General features: G+C 44.8%; 1 protein-coding gene and 1 pseudogene across 5 annotated transcripts in view; one reads left to right on the forward strand and one right to left on the reverse strand.

Annotated features, from left to right (window-relative positions):
• The first annotated feature begins 805 nt into the window (after nt 1-805).
• LOC144990525 (ATP-binding cassette sub-family C member 4 pseudogene) lies at nt 806-3,224 on the forward strand (annotated as a pseudogene). The gene is made up of 3 exons (XR_013654485.1): nt 806-816; nt 969-1,238; nt 2,206-3,224. The product of XR_013654485.1 is annotated as an ATP-binding cassette sub-family C member 4 pseudogene (transcript).
• LOC101159411 (ATP-binding cassette sub-family C member 4) overlaps nt 2,535-14,401 on the reverse strand; it is a 36,846-nt gene continuing 24,979 nt past the window's right edge. For 2 of the 4 annotated variants that reach the window (XM_023963378.2, XM_078932681.1), the window contains exons 24-31: nt 14,293-14,393; nt 14,031-14,222; nt 13,641-13,796; nt 13,248-13,337; nt 12,994-13,166; nt 12,811-12,916; nt 3,045-3,179; nt 2,535-2,969 (exon numbers count right to left, since the gene is read on the reverse strand). In XM_023963378.2, the coding sequence (XP_023819146.1) occupies nt 2,877-2,969; nt 3,045-3,179; nt 12,811-12,916; nt 12,994-13,166; nt 13,248-13,337; nt 13,641-13,796; nt 14,031-14,222; nt 14,293-14,393 (1,046 nt within the window). In that variant the 3' untranslated portion in view covers nt 2,535-2,876. Of the gene's footprint in view, nt 3,180-12,810; nt 12,917-12,993; nt 13,167-13,247; nt 13,338-13,640; nt 13,797-14,030; nt 14,223-14,292; nt 14,394-14,401 lie in introns of all 4 variants that reach the window. The other 2 variants (XM_023963375.2, XM_078932678.1) reach the window with 1 other exon arrangement.

The following is a 14,401-nucleotide window of genomic DNA, read 5'->3' on the forward strand; positions in this document are numbered from 1 at the left end:
GTGCATGGGTTAAGTTACAATTTTTGGAATCTATTATATTTTCTAAAGCTTTAATAGAGAGGGTTGGTGCAGTTTGTGTTTCTCTTTTTTATTTTTGTCTTTCTTTTGATTTTTGTTGTTTTTGTTGTGTTTTCAGCTCTTTTATTTTTATTTTATTTAACTAAGAAGATTGTACAAAAGTACCTTTATTTCGGTTATTCTGGTGTCTGTGATTTGATGGAGATTTTGTACAATTTCTGCATAAAACAAATAAAGTTTGAAAAAAAAATGTTGCTACTGCAACTTCACTTTGTCCCAGTCATGGAACTCCGCCCCCCGCCCCCCCATCAAAACAGAAAAATGACAAAAAGGTTAGAGAGAAACATTGATTCAGATGGTATTTAACAGAGAGAACAAACAGTGGTGTCTATAGGCTAGTCTCCTGAAAACTGGATTATAAGGAAAGAACACAAAAACCTCAAGAGACTCATATGAGTCATTTAAGAGATTCTGCTCCACAACTGAAGTTGAACATTTACCTAAGGTTGTGCACGGACAACAGAAGCTTTATTTCTGTGAAAAATCCACAGAGATTTATTTGTTTATTTTTTTTCTAAAATCTAAAATACTGTTACTTTATATTTTCTGACTTTTTATGGAAAGAAGAGAGGGTGGTGGAGTACACGGAGCTGGAGAGCGAAGCAGACTGGGAAACCTGGAGACATCCTGCAGCCGATTAACCGAGCCAAGGGTGAACTTTTCCCACAGCCCAGACGGGCCTCTGGTCCTCAAAGACATCAGCACCACCTTCCAAGCCAGCGAGAAGATGAAGCACCTGCTGGAATAAAATTCTATATATAACATTAGGTACAGGAATATCTACTGAACGCTGCCCCCCACCCCACCCCTTCTCTCTGTCCAGGACCCGGTTCTCTTCACCGACACTGTGAGGAAGAACCTGGACCCGTTCAGCCAGCACACCGATGAAGCTCTGTGGCAGGACCTCCAGGAGGCGAGTACCCTCTTCTTCCCCACACGGCCACAGAACTGAGGCGGGGGGCTTCACCTCCGTGTTCCACCCTGCAGGTGCAGCTGAAGCCTGCAGTGGAGGAGCTGCCCCAGAAGCTGGAGACGGTTCTGGCCGAGTCCGGCTCCAACTTCAGCGTGGGTCAGAGGCAGCTGATGTGTTTGGCCAGAGCCATCTTGAGGAAGAACCGCATCCTCATCATCGACGAGGCCACGGCCAACGTGGACCCGAGGTGAGATTCTCACGCAGATGCAGTTCCTCACATCACCACTAGGGGTTTCACTCACTGATTCATTGTTCAGGACTACAGTTTGATGCTCATTGTAAAATGAATGGAAAAAACCTCTAAAAACTGTTTTCAAAGATTTCAGATTTTTATCATATGTATTTAACTGATACATTTAGATTTAAAATAATACCTTAACCACAATAATTTTATAAAATAATACACACTGTATTTTTATACATTTATTGAAAAAATATTTTGAATTTTTTAATGTTAGTCATTAATTTTCTGAACTTTTCTTTTTTGGTCTGTAATTTTCGTCCGTATTAGCAAAAGTAGTTTATTTAAGCTGTTTTAATAGTTTGTATATCATTTTAGTAGAATTTAATTTTGTGTAAAATTTTCTAACAATTTTTAAAATTTCTTTAAAATGTATTTTTTTTCACATCTGGAATATTATGCATTAATTTCATTTCTTAATATTCTTTTATGTTTTGGTCAAATATTTTTTTAATTTGTTCTTTAGTGTTATCCCTGCATTTACACTTCTTCACAGAAAATCCAGTTTTTCAATATTTTTAACTTCAGTGTTTAATTTTGATCCAACATGTTTCAGTATCTTCCTCATGTTTTGGCGTCAATTGCCCACCAGTTGAAGAAGATGCCGTCTGGATCCACTGTTTCTAAAACTAAAGCCATAAAGTTTCATCTTGTTGCCCGTCACTAGTTTACTAATAAAAGCAGCAATAATGGGATTAAAGTCATAAAAACATTTGCTATAACTTGTTATTTAATAAGTATTCTTGTGTTAAATTCAACATTTCTAAAGTATAAAAACCTTTTTTCTATGTATATTTTGGGCTCAACACGTATAACGGGGCCTCATTCTTATGTATTTTCTAAAGAGGGCGTGGTCTTCACCAATGATGCCTGTTATTATTATGCAAATGATTTTTTTCTTGCTTGGTTTCAGGACGGACGAGCTGATCCAGAAAACCATCCGGGAGAAATTCAGAGCGTGCACCGTGATCACCATCGCTCACCGCCTCAACACCACCCCACCCCCTGAGGGACAAGCTCCACCCCTCTCCCATTGTGGGGGAACTAAAACTATGTTTTCCTGATCTTCTTGAAGGCAGCACAGACAGCAGAGCCGTCCTGATGGGCTGCAGACTCTGAACACAGGTGAGGCGGGAACAAGGCGGAGCCTCCAAACTGAGGGATTTCACGCTCCAGAAACGGCTTTCAGTGAAATGAACTCATGATTCAAATGTTTTTAATGAAACACAAAGATGGAAAAAATTCTTGAAAATCTAATTTATTTTTGAGGTTTTTATAAATATTTGTATGAAGAGTTTTTGAGTCTTCAGCTGCTTCAAAAACACATAAAGTCCAAAAACTGAAATGTTCATTTAGTGCAGCAAAGTATTTACAGAAACAAACTCTTCATCCTCTCAACAACGCTCGCCTGTGAGGAAGAGGAGAACTCTTCAGCTCTCTTTCTCTCTCTGGCTGGCGTTCGATGCCGGCTGTGGCTGTGGTGCAGCGTCCCAGCAGCGTCCCAGCAGCAGGGAAGTGCTTCCATCAGAGGCTGGACCCGCTCGGGCCGGACTGCTCCGTTCTGAGGCAGCAGCGTGTCTGAGCTCACAGAGCCGTTTCAAAGATGACCAGGTGACCGTCCGCCGTCTCTGCGTGTCCGTTGGCCGGCGGGGCGGGACGTCGGCTGCTGTTGTAAGCCTGCAGGAGGAAAGGCCCGGTTTGGTTCTGCCAGAACTTTGCTGGATCCTCTGAGGTGTCTCCTGTGGAACTGACCTGTTTGGCTGCTTCATGTAAAGCTGCAGATTCCTGTTTGCCCGTCTGCTGAACCATCTTGAAGAAGATGCCGTCTGGATCCTGCAGCAGCACCAAGGGTTCTGCAAAGGCCCGGATCCGACCGGCATCCAGAACCTGCAGCAGACACCAGCATCCAACTGACTAATAAAGTGTTTTTTTTTAGAGCCTCTGTCTCTTATTTGGTTCAATAAACATCTTTGTAACAAATATTTCATTTCTGCTCAAATGAACCAATTAAAGTATGAAATAAAGGTTGAAACATCTTCACTGATGAACCTTTTCCTGCTTTTCTGGATCAGAGAAGCAGGAAGGAAAAACTGATGAAGATCTAGCAAACCACTAAACTGATGAAGATCTTTAGAATTTCAATCCAGTTTGATGAAGAGGAGGATGTTGATCTAATGATTGTCTTCATCAGACCTTCATCTTCACGCTGCTGATCAGCCACTAAACTGACTGGTGGATGATGTTCATGTCTGAGTTATCTCCCTACATCTGAACAGAGTGGCTCAGTGGAAAGACGTCTGACCACTAAAGTGGAAGTGTGAGGGTTCAAATCCCACCAAGGATATTTGTAGAGAAACTGAGCAGTTTTTTTAGAGTGTAGATCATCTTCATCTTAAATCAGAGATGAGCTCCTGTACAGACACAGACAAAGTAGTTCAGTGGTAATGACTTGAACTCATAGACACAAGGTTGAGGGTTCAAATCCCTTTGTTTGTCTTTGTAGTTTTCTTCAGAGTGTAGAACGTCTTCACCTTAAATGAGAGATGAGCTGCTGTTCTGACACAAGCAGAACAGCTCGGTGGTAATGATTTCATCTGACTAGCAGATGAGTGAGGGTTCAATTCCCCCCAAATGTATTTGTAAAAAACAGATCAGAGTTTTTTCAGACTCTGGAACGTCTTCACCTCATTGGAACAATGAGCTGCTGCTCTGTTGCAGACATGATGGCTCAATGGAAAAACATCAGACCATCAAAGCAAAAGGTTGAAGGTTCAAATCCCACACAATCTCTATGTAAATAATCTAATAGTTTTTCCACAAGTTATAAACATCTTCACCTCATAAGAACGAGAAGTTGCTGTTCTAGTCTAGGTAGAGTAGCACAGTGGTAGAGAAGAGGGTATTAAAGTGGGACGGTGCAGGGTTCAATTCCCAGTTTGTGACAGAGGCAGTAACTTACCTCTGTCAGATAGAAAATAAATAAGTCAGTGTAGTTTGTAAAGGTGAAGGAAATGGGAGAAAGCAGCAGAAGATAGGAAAGGTTGTAGGATAGAGAAGAGACAGATCAGGTGAAGGAGAGGAACAGGAGGAGAGGCTGGTCACAGAAAAGAACAATGAAAGAAATATCAAAGAAAGATGTGGCCAGCCTCTGAGGGGGAGGATGAATGAAGAGAGGGCAAGAGTACATAATTTGAACAGGAAAATGGTTAAGCAGACAACTATTTTTATTTGTCTATTATGCAGAGCCTCAAGGTAAGGTTTGTCATTTTAGTAGTAGCAAGAAAAATCTATTTTTTCACTACACTCCCTATCTCTCCTTTACTGCTCCCATCCTTTGCTGCCTTGCTCCCATTGGAGACTGGCCACATTTCTTTTCAACCTCTTCACCTCCTTTTTGTGGCCGATCTCCACCCACCCACCACTGTCCTGCCTCCCTGACCTCTACACCTGTCTACACTTTTTCTTCCTGAACTATCTTCAGCTAACTTCCCCTGATTTTCTATAATCCTGTCTTCACTTCTTGTTTAATCATTTTAAGTCCTTCTTATTTTTATCTGACAGAGGTAAGTTACTGCCTCTGTCTCAAGTTGGGAATTGAACCTGCACTCTTCTGATTATTAATAACCTGCTCTCTACCACTGTGCTACTCTACCTAGACTAGCACAGCAGCTCATCGTTCTTATCAGGTGAAGACGTTCCACATTGTGGAAAAACTATTAGATTATATACTAAGACACATAGCAGGATTTGAACCCGCAACCGTTTGCTTTGATGGTCTGATGTTTTTCCACTGAGCCATCATGTCTGCAGCAGAACAGCAGCTCGTCGTTCTTATGAGGTGAAGACTTTCCAGACTCTGAAAAAACTGTTATTTTATGCAGAAAGACGTTCAGTGGGAATTGAACCCTCAGTGTTTTGCTCCAAGCATCAAGTCATTACCACTGAGCTGTTCTGTCTGCAGCAGATCTGCAGCTCGTCTCTCTTTTGACGTGAAAATGTTCTACACTCTGAAAAAACCTTTGATTTACAAAGACACTACTAGGGATTTGAACCCTCAACCTTGTGTCCATAAGTTCAAGTCATTACCACTGAACTGCTTTGTCTGATTCAGAGCTGCAGCTCTTCTCTGATTTGAGATGAAGATGATCTACACTCTAAAAAAACTGTTTAATTCTACGATACTTTGTGGGATTTGAACCGCATATATTTTTTTTAGAGGTCAGACATTTTACCAAAGAGCCGCCCTGTCTGCATCAGACCAGCAGATCATCGTTCTAATGAGGTGAAGATGTTCCACACACTAATTTATTTAGTAAAAAGTTTAACAGGATTTGAACCCTCACACTTGTCCTTCAGGGAGAGACGTGCTCCCACTGAGCCACTCTATCTGCAGCACAGCAGCAGATCAACTCCTATTTCTAGAAAATGAGAGAAACAAAATCTAAACAGAAACTTTCTGTAGAAGATAGAAGTCTGTGATCCATCAGTGACATCAGCAGCTGAATGGAGGAATGAACGACTCCAGACTGAGAGGTTGCGGGTTCAAGTCCACATAATAATAAAATGTCATGGTGGTTCCCTTAGAGCAGGGGTCGGCAACCTGCGGCTCCGGAGCCGCATGTGGCTCTTTTATCCTTGTGCTGTGGCTCTCTGTAGTTTAGTAAAATACCTATTATGTTTTAAGATTGTGGTGGTGCCTTTAACACTATCGGGATGTGCGAGAGCGTGGAGGGGGCGTGTCTGTGGCTGTGAACGCAGACCACAGTCTGTTATGGCATGGTAAGTTCTTCTAAAAAGACTACATGTTGAATGAGAAGTGAATCAAAGCCTCATTATGCAGAACCTCTCCGGGTCGTCTGTCCACCAGCTGTTGTATTTTTGTGAGGAGGTCTGAACCTGGAGTGGGTCGGAACCAGGCGAGCTGCTCGTCCCAGGAGCGGCTCCCCTGTTCTGATGACTACGTTCGGCTAGCAGTAAACAGGAAAGGTTAATAAAAATAATTTTACAAAATACTAAAGGCCTTTTTATTAGTATTGACATTAGTATTGTTGATATTAGTATTACTATTAAATAAAAAAATCTAAATGTAGACTTCTAAGTGAAGTTCTATGTGACTGTCGACTTGCGTCCCCACCACGAATACCGGCAGCGTGTAATCCCAACAATGTTCCGACTCAGGTAGGCAGTGGCGGTTCTACACTGACTTACTCCCTGGGCGAGTAACCCCACCAACGCCGCACACATACAAAATTTGACAACAACATCCTGTTGTGTTCCCTATCTTCTATTTAGCCATTTTACACAAAAAATGCATGAATTTTCGACACCTGTATTACAGGGGGGTCAAACTCAGTCACACAGGGGGCCTAAGTTAAAAACACGCAAAGGTTTTGGGCCGAAGAAGATAAACGTTAACCGAACACACTAAAGCTAAACTTTTAAACCTTTTAAACTGAACTTTTTGAACATAAATATGAATAAAAACAGGAACACAAGTTAAACCTTAAATAACTTGTAATATTTTGCTCTCCATAGAAATATATTCTGTCAAAATTATACAAATATGAACATGCTGCTGAACAAAACAAAGAAAGCCTGGAAATATTGATAAGAAATTACAAATCAAATAATTTCGTTTTATTTTTGCTCTTTTATCATATTTTAGAGCTAGACACCTGCTTCATTTTTAGCAATAATTTCTTAATGTGTGACGTCCTGTGTGTGTCTTTGTGAAACATATCAGAGGGATTAGATCTAAGAAAAAAAACTTATTGTGATTAATATGTTTAGGTCTTATAAAACATTAAAGACTAAATCATAGAACTCATCAGTGGGATTACTCCAAAAATATTTGGCATTTCCCTAAATTTGTGCAACACCAACAGCAAAAAATCCTCCAAAAAACCTCAATCTATATCAAAAACCGCCACTGCAGGTAGGACAACGATGGAGAATTTTGAGGAAAATTGAAGTTCCTGAAGAAAACAGTACATTTAATGGCAGATTGATTTGCTTTAAACAACTTTACCAGTATGGTTTGTATGTAATGAAAAATTAGCAAACAACAAAGTCTCAAATGTGGCGAGACATTCCAGAATAAACAGGCATCTTTTGCCCCAAAACATCCTAATCCTGATGAGAAAAAAAAGTTGTTTGTCTTTTGAAGAAGCAGATTAACTACTAGTGAATTACGCTAAATTTGATAGTTGTGGCATCTCGGAAAATAGTTCTCATCGGAACCCATTAAATGGGTTTTCTAAATGGTGTTACAGCTAGCTCCATGTGTTTTAATTTCTGTGGGAAACTGATCCAAATGGCTCTTTGAGTGGTAAAGGTTGCTGACCCCTGCCTTAGAGGGAGGGGCTAAATGTTAGGAAGACATCTTTTTTTTTTTTTTTAACTTGTCCTGTCCAACAGCTGGGCAGACAGATGAGAGCTGAGGGCCTCTTGTGTTGGACATATTTTACTTTAACAAGAGGGGTTATTAATCTTCAGACAGACCAAAGGTCTGTCTGAATAAACCCCTTTTGTAATTGAGGCCAAACTTTATTGATTTCAATCATGTCTGAAAATCTTTGGTGTTGGACCGGACGGAAAAGGAAAGAGGGGAAGAAGAGAGAGGGACGTTAGAGAGAGGGGGGGTAGGGGGTGATAATAGGAGGGGAAGGGGGACAAGACCATGAAGCAGCATAAAGCAACAAGTTTACTGGTTGTTAATCATTATGGTAAGGTTCAAATGTAGTACAAAAAGGGCGGGGCCTGTCCACACACACACTCAAATGTTATAAACACACCTGCTAGCTGCAAAAATGTCCACCTGTCGACATGTACACAAAACATAGTGTTCAGTCATTCAGTCATGCAAACTGTTAGTGCAAAGGTGAGCTGACACCTGTGCTCAGGTGAGTGTTTATGTTCTTCTAAAATGGATGGTGGAACGTGAAAAGAAGGAGGGAGAGTGCCCAGCCATCCCCACCCCAAGACCCCCACCGCAGCAGCAGCAGCGGCAGCCGGAATCCCCCCAACGCCACACGGGAACCGGCAGGGAACAACCGCCGCCCGGGCGACCAAGCCCGCCACCCAGGCCAGGGCCAGCAGGGCCGCCGCAAGGCCCCCAGAGCCAGAGGCCAGGGAGGCACGGAGGGAAAGAGAGCGCCGCCCCAGCCCAACCAGGAGAGCAGCCCCCCCGCCGCGCCGGGAGAACCCAACGCAGGGCCCCACCGGAGAAGGACGCCCACAGCCCCAAACGAGCACCCCACCACCACCCAGGAGTTCCGGGCATCCCCCCGCCCCTACCCCAGGTACGAGCCAGGACCCCCCAAGGGAGACCCGCCCCGCACTCCAGGCAGCCACCCGCCCGGCCCACGGTTGGTCCAGGGAGGAGCGAGGCAGGGGGCCCGCCGCCCCCGCCCAGGAGGGGGGAACCCCGGGGAAAAAAGAGGGCCCACAAGGGGTGTTGTAAATATGGCCCGACCAGGCTCGGCCACAGTTGGAAATTTGGCGGGGCCCAGCACCCAGGAGCAAGGACCAGAACCCACCCCCCAGGGACCAGACACCCCCGGCTCAGATGTAATGTGAACCCCCCCACCGCGCGGAGAGAGCACCACCGGGCCCAGGAAGCCGGCACCCCGGGGACACGGCCGCCGTTGCAAAGGGGCCCGTACCCCCCACCAGGGAAGAGGCAGGGGACAGATGGACCCAGGTCCCACCTTCCTTGCAACATGTGTGTGCGTGTATGTGTGTTTGAGAAGGTGTGTGTGTGCATGTGTGTGTGTTTATGTTGGGATGTATATATTAAGGGGGGAGGGGTGTGTGTACTAAGGGGGGTGCAGTTAAAATTGGCGGGTAGGGCACTAAGGAGACATCTCCTGATTACTCACAGTGACGTCCCCTCACCCTCCCCACCAAGGGGCCCTAAATGTCTAAGGTGCGGTTAAAATTGGCGGGTAGGGTGCTAGGAGGACATCCGCTGCTTGCTGGCAGTGATGTCCAAGCACCCCCCCTACCAAGGGCCCTACATGTCTAAGGTGCAAATAAAACCGAAAGAGGGGGGGCCCACTCCATACGGCAACCATAGGAGGGGGGCCACTGCCTAGTAAACCCCCCCCCCCCCCAAGGCTCATCGCAGGCTAAGCCCCCCACCCCCCTCACCCTATTATGAGGTTATATGAGGAAAGGGGTAAGTTGGGGACAGCTGATAGACTGTCCCCCGGTGGTCAAACAGCTGTCCCCCACCCCCCACCCAGCAAGGGGGCCAGGCCCTCCCAGCCCAGGGGCCCCACCCCCGGAGGCGCCGACACCCCAGGCCCAGCACCACCCCCCCACACAGAGAGAGAGGAGCCAGAAAGCGCCGCCCCCCCCCGGAGCAAGCCCAGGCCCCCACCCCCAAACGCCGGCCCTAGAAGAGCTCTGGTCAGGCCTCGACCGGACCGAGGCAGCCAACCGGCCGGGGAAACCGCCGATGGCCTCAGCGGAGACCCCGACCCGTCAACCCCCCCTGCCCCGTACCAATAGTGCCCACCCCCCTCCCCCAGAATGCCCCCCCACAGGACAGGGCCGACAAGACCCCCGAGATGTTAAGAAGACATCTGGTATCATGGAGGCATTTCATCTGTTATGCAGACATGAGATCAACTCTTCTGAGGAAAATGTCATTGAAATCATCCTTTAGTTCAGTTTTTAATGAGATAAATTCCTCATTATGGCACGCAGCAGCAGTCACTGACTGCAAGGACCATATTGTTTTCGCAGTTGGAACTTCGCCGCCTTTCAGCGAGAATGTGACCCCCGCCGCATGCTCGAGAAAGTCACCAAAATGTGCACACGCCTGGGATAAATTGCAAATGAATTTTCCACAAAGTCAACGTCACCCCCACGAAGACGATGACATCATGGCCAGCGATCCTGTCAAAAAAATGAATGGGCCGAAAATTGCGCATGGGGGAGTTATGAAACCAAAACACACGTGTTGGGGATATCCCAAATAACTTTTGAAATCATAATGGGACGGCCACACGACCCACGGCTTGGCGGCCATTTTGTGGCGAACTCTGAGAATTGGCAATTTTTGTGTTTTCCCACGATATTGGAAAACGACACTTTTGTTTGAGCGATTTTCACGCAAGTGTCGTTGACCTTTGACCTTGGGAAGTGGCCTTCATCCTGCATTTAAAAAAAAGCCTCTTTAGCGCCACATACAAACGAAAACTCGTCTTAGGGATTTTTTGCCATTGTCTCGTAACTTCTCAGGCATCCATAGCAAGGTGATGTGGACAAAATGTTGGAATTAGAAGTTGTAGATTTTGGCGAGATTCGGCGTGTGTGTGGATGCGCTGTTATAACTATGTTTTTCAATGGAATACTGTGAATATTGAAAGCATGCATCCATGTCAGGAACTGAACATAATGAAAAACACTGGATATGGACATACAAGGAATGTGGGCGTGGTTAGCATAAAACCACTGTTGCTAAGGACAACAAAAAGTGTACTTTTTCCGATTCGTCTCAAACTGACGTCGATCTGTTCGTCATCCCGAGGCAACCAAAACATAAAATGGTTGCTATGGAGATAAAATCAACAGAAAAACCGCCATTTTGAAATTATTGGTTTTTTCAACTTATGGCATTTAGCTCTCACCAATGGAGCAATGTGTTTTTCAGAGTCAGTTGATGATGCAGATTGCTAAGCTAGCACTTTTAACCACATTAGCATTGCTAGGATAGTTAGCATAATTAGCATTTTGAGCAATGAGTTTTTCTGAGAGAGTTGATGACGTTGATCGCTATGCTAGCACTTTTAGCCACAATAACATAGCAAGCATAGTTAGCATAATTAGCATTTTGAGCAATGTGTTTTTATGACAGTTGATGATGTTGATCGCTATGCTAGCACTTTTAGCCACATTAGCATAGCTAGCATAGTTAGCATAATTAGCATTTTGAGCAATGAGTTTTTCTTAGAGAGTTGATGATGTTGATCGCTATGCTAGCACTTTTAGCCACATTAACATAGCAAGCATAATTAGCATAATTAGCATTTTGAGCAATGTGTTTTTCTGAGAGAGTTGATGATGTTGATCGCTATACTAGCACTTTTAGCCATATTAGCATAGGTAGCATAGTTAGCATAATTAGCATTTTGAGAAATGTGTTTTTCTGAGAGAGTTGATGATGTTGATCGCTATGCTAGCACTTTTAGCCACATTAGCATAGCTAGCATAGTTAGCATAATTAGTATTTTGAGCAATGTATTTTTATTACAGTTGATGATGCTGATCGCAATGCTAGCACTTTTAACCATATTAGCATAGCTAGCCTAGTTAGCATTATTAGCATATGCAGCTTTGACTAGCCTTCATCAAAGGTGGGCGGTGAGGGCGGCGGTGGTGCGTAGAGTTGGGCATGGAAGGCGGCTTGCGTCTGCGGTTCATACAACGCCGCTTGCGGCTTTAACTTGCGGCTTTAACAGTTTTGTAGAGACTTTAGAACCAAACTGACTAAATGAGATTGGTTGTGGGTTTCAATCCCTGCTTTCACTGACACTGTGTGCTTGAATTCCAAAAAGTGTGTCTGAGTTCACTCACTGTTTAGTGCCATAAACGGGGAGGAAATTTCCCATAAGTCTCTGCCAAAAACCCTACTGCTCACTAGATTGGCAGATATAGACAACAACGTTCTGTGTTCTCACTTCAACTACTGGGTAACATCATGATTTTGATCAGAACTGCTTTTAGTTTCTGATCCTCCAAGATTCCTCATATCTGATGGAGATCAGCAGGACCAAAGACCCACAGCGAGACACAATCCAGCACTGTGAGCATCAGCTGTGGAACGGCCTAGAAGTTTGGAAGAAAACTAAACTTTTGAATCATTTTAGCTCTTCTTCCTGTTTTCATTTAATGTTATGTATGTCGTGTGTTGGGGAGTTTCTGCCCTTAAAGCAGGAGAGCGCAGGTTAAAATCCCAGACTGAGGCGTTCTTTTCACCTCCAGGTTTTCTCGATGAGTGATGAAGATGTCCACCTACGTCTTCAATCATTAAAAAAACTTTTGCCGCTATATTTATTTAATATTTTATATTTATTTAATGAGAATCTCATTTTTGATAACAATTTTCATAATAATTTTAATAATGTGATGTCCTTTTTTGATGTTATATTATATAGATTATTTCTGAATGTCGTTTTTGCTGCCACAGATAAATGAAATTTCCCCATTGTGGGATTAATAAAGTCATCTATCTACCTATCTATCTATTAACAGGTTAGCTGGAGTCCAAACACACAGTTTATAGGAATTTAGCAACAATTTACGGATAAATGAACCAGATTCATGTTTGATTCAGTCCAGATTCTCATTTTCTGACTCTTAAGGATGAAATGAAAGAAGAAACTTTTGACTGAAAGGTCAACAGTTAAAGAAAGAAAGAACTCCATGATGGTTCTGGAAAATAGGAAGAAAGCCTAAAGTACAGAATTTCATGAGTCGTCTGACGCCGTTTGGATGGGCCGGCGCTCACCAGTATGCGGTCGCTGTCGATGATGGTGTTGAGGCGGTGAGCGATGGTGAGCACCGTGCACTCTCTGAACTTCTCCCGGATGGTTTTCTGGATCAGCTCGTCCGTCCTGCGGGGACACAGAGCGCTAACGGTGAGAGCAGGTGGGGGCGTGTTTGGACAAATGGACCCGGAGTCCCGCCGCACCTCGGGTCCACGTTGGCCGTGGCCTCGTCGATGATGAGGATGCGGTTCTTCCTCAAGATGGCTCTGGCCAAACACACCAGCTGCCTCTGACCCACGCTGAAGTTGGAGCCGGACTCGGCCAGCTGCGTCTCCAGCTTCTGGGGCAGCTCCTCCACCGCAGACTTCAGCTGCACCTGCAGGGTGGAGCTCAGCTTTGACTCCGCCCACAGAGAGACCAACAGGACAGGAGGAAAGGGGGAAGAACCGTCACTGACCTCATCTAGAGCGTTCCACAGAGCTTCATCTGAGTGTTGGTGGAAAGGATCCAGGTTTTTCCTCATTGTTCCCGTGAACAGAACCGGGTCCTGAAGACAGAAGCTTTTATTTTGGAATTTTAAAAAAAAAAAAGTAATTTCGACATTAATTCAAAGACTTTATACATGTTATATATTCCCAGGTGGAAATTTCAATATTTGGTGAATTAATATCACTATGAAAAACCGATCCATCTTCTGTTCCTCAGACTTCAGTTTTTAATACATTGTTGTTTCCTTTTTATGCATCAATAAGGTTTTTGAAAAACTCTCTAGGAAAAAAAAACATGTGGCAACGCTTCCAAAATAAGAGCGCCTCCTTCTTGGAACAGGAAGTCAAGTGATGCGGGTCACCTGGGGGATGATGGACATCTTCTGGCGCAGGTCGTGAAGGCCGATCTCAGATGTGACGACGCCGTCGATGTAGATCTTCCCCTGAGGTTCTGCCAGGCGGAACAGAGCCGAAACCAGAGAACTTTTCCCGGCGCCGGTTCTTCCCACGATGCCGACCTGAAACACAAACGGATGTCAGATCCTGCAGACGCGTCCATCTGTGAGAAGGAGGAACGCGTCATGTTGGACTACATCTGATATCAGATTTTTAAACATTCAAAGTAAATATTGTGGAGTTTTTTGGTTTAGTTTCTTTTGGATTCTCTAAAAGCTTTAACTGTGAAAACCAGAGGAAGTGGTTCTGGGGGAGAAAGTTGGTGAAAGTGCTGTGAAGTCAAGGAGGTTCCTGACCTTCTCCTGGGGTCGGAACACGGCTTTGAGGTTGTGCAGCACCGGCTGGCTGTCCTCACTGTAGGTGAAGCTGACCTGGTCAAAGGTCACCAAACCTTTACTCGGCCAATCAGGAGGAGGCCGCTTCTGGGTTTCCCAGGGTGCCTCGCTCTGGAGATCGGTGTACTCCACCACTCTTTCCACAGAGGTCATCTGCAAACAGAGGCGGATTCAATCGTCTGCAGCTGCAGATGTTTGCGCAGCCGTCTGCTCTGCTACTCACCATGTTCTCCACCTCGGCGCTCTGCCTCACGCCCCACTGGAACATGCCCATCAGCGTGACGGCGTAGGTCAGAGCCAGCCCGACAGAACCCGCTTCCAGTTCTGAGGAG

This window comes from Oryzias latipes, chromosome 2, assembly GCF_053564925.1.
Source record: "Oryzias latipes strain Hd-rR chromosome 2, Olatipes_Hd-rR_3.1".
In the NCBI taxonomy this organism is placed as follows: Eukaryota; Metazoa; Chordata; class Actinopteri; order Beloniformes; family Adrianichthyidae; genus Oryzias; species Oryzias latipes.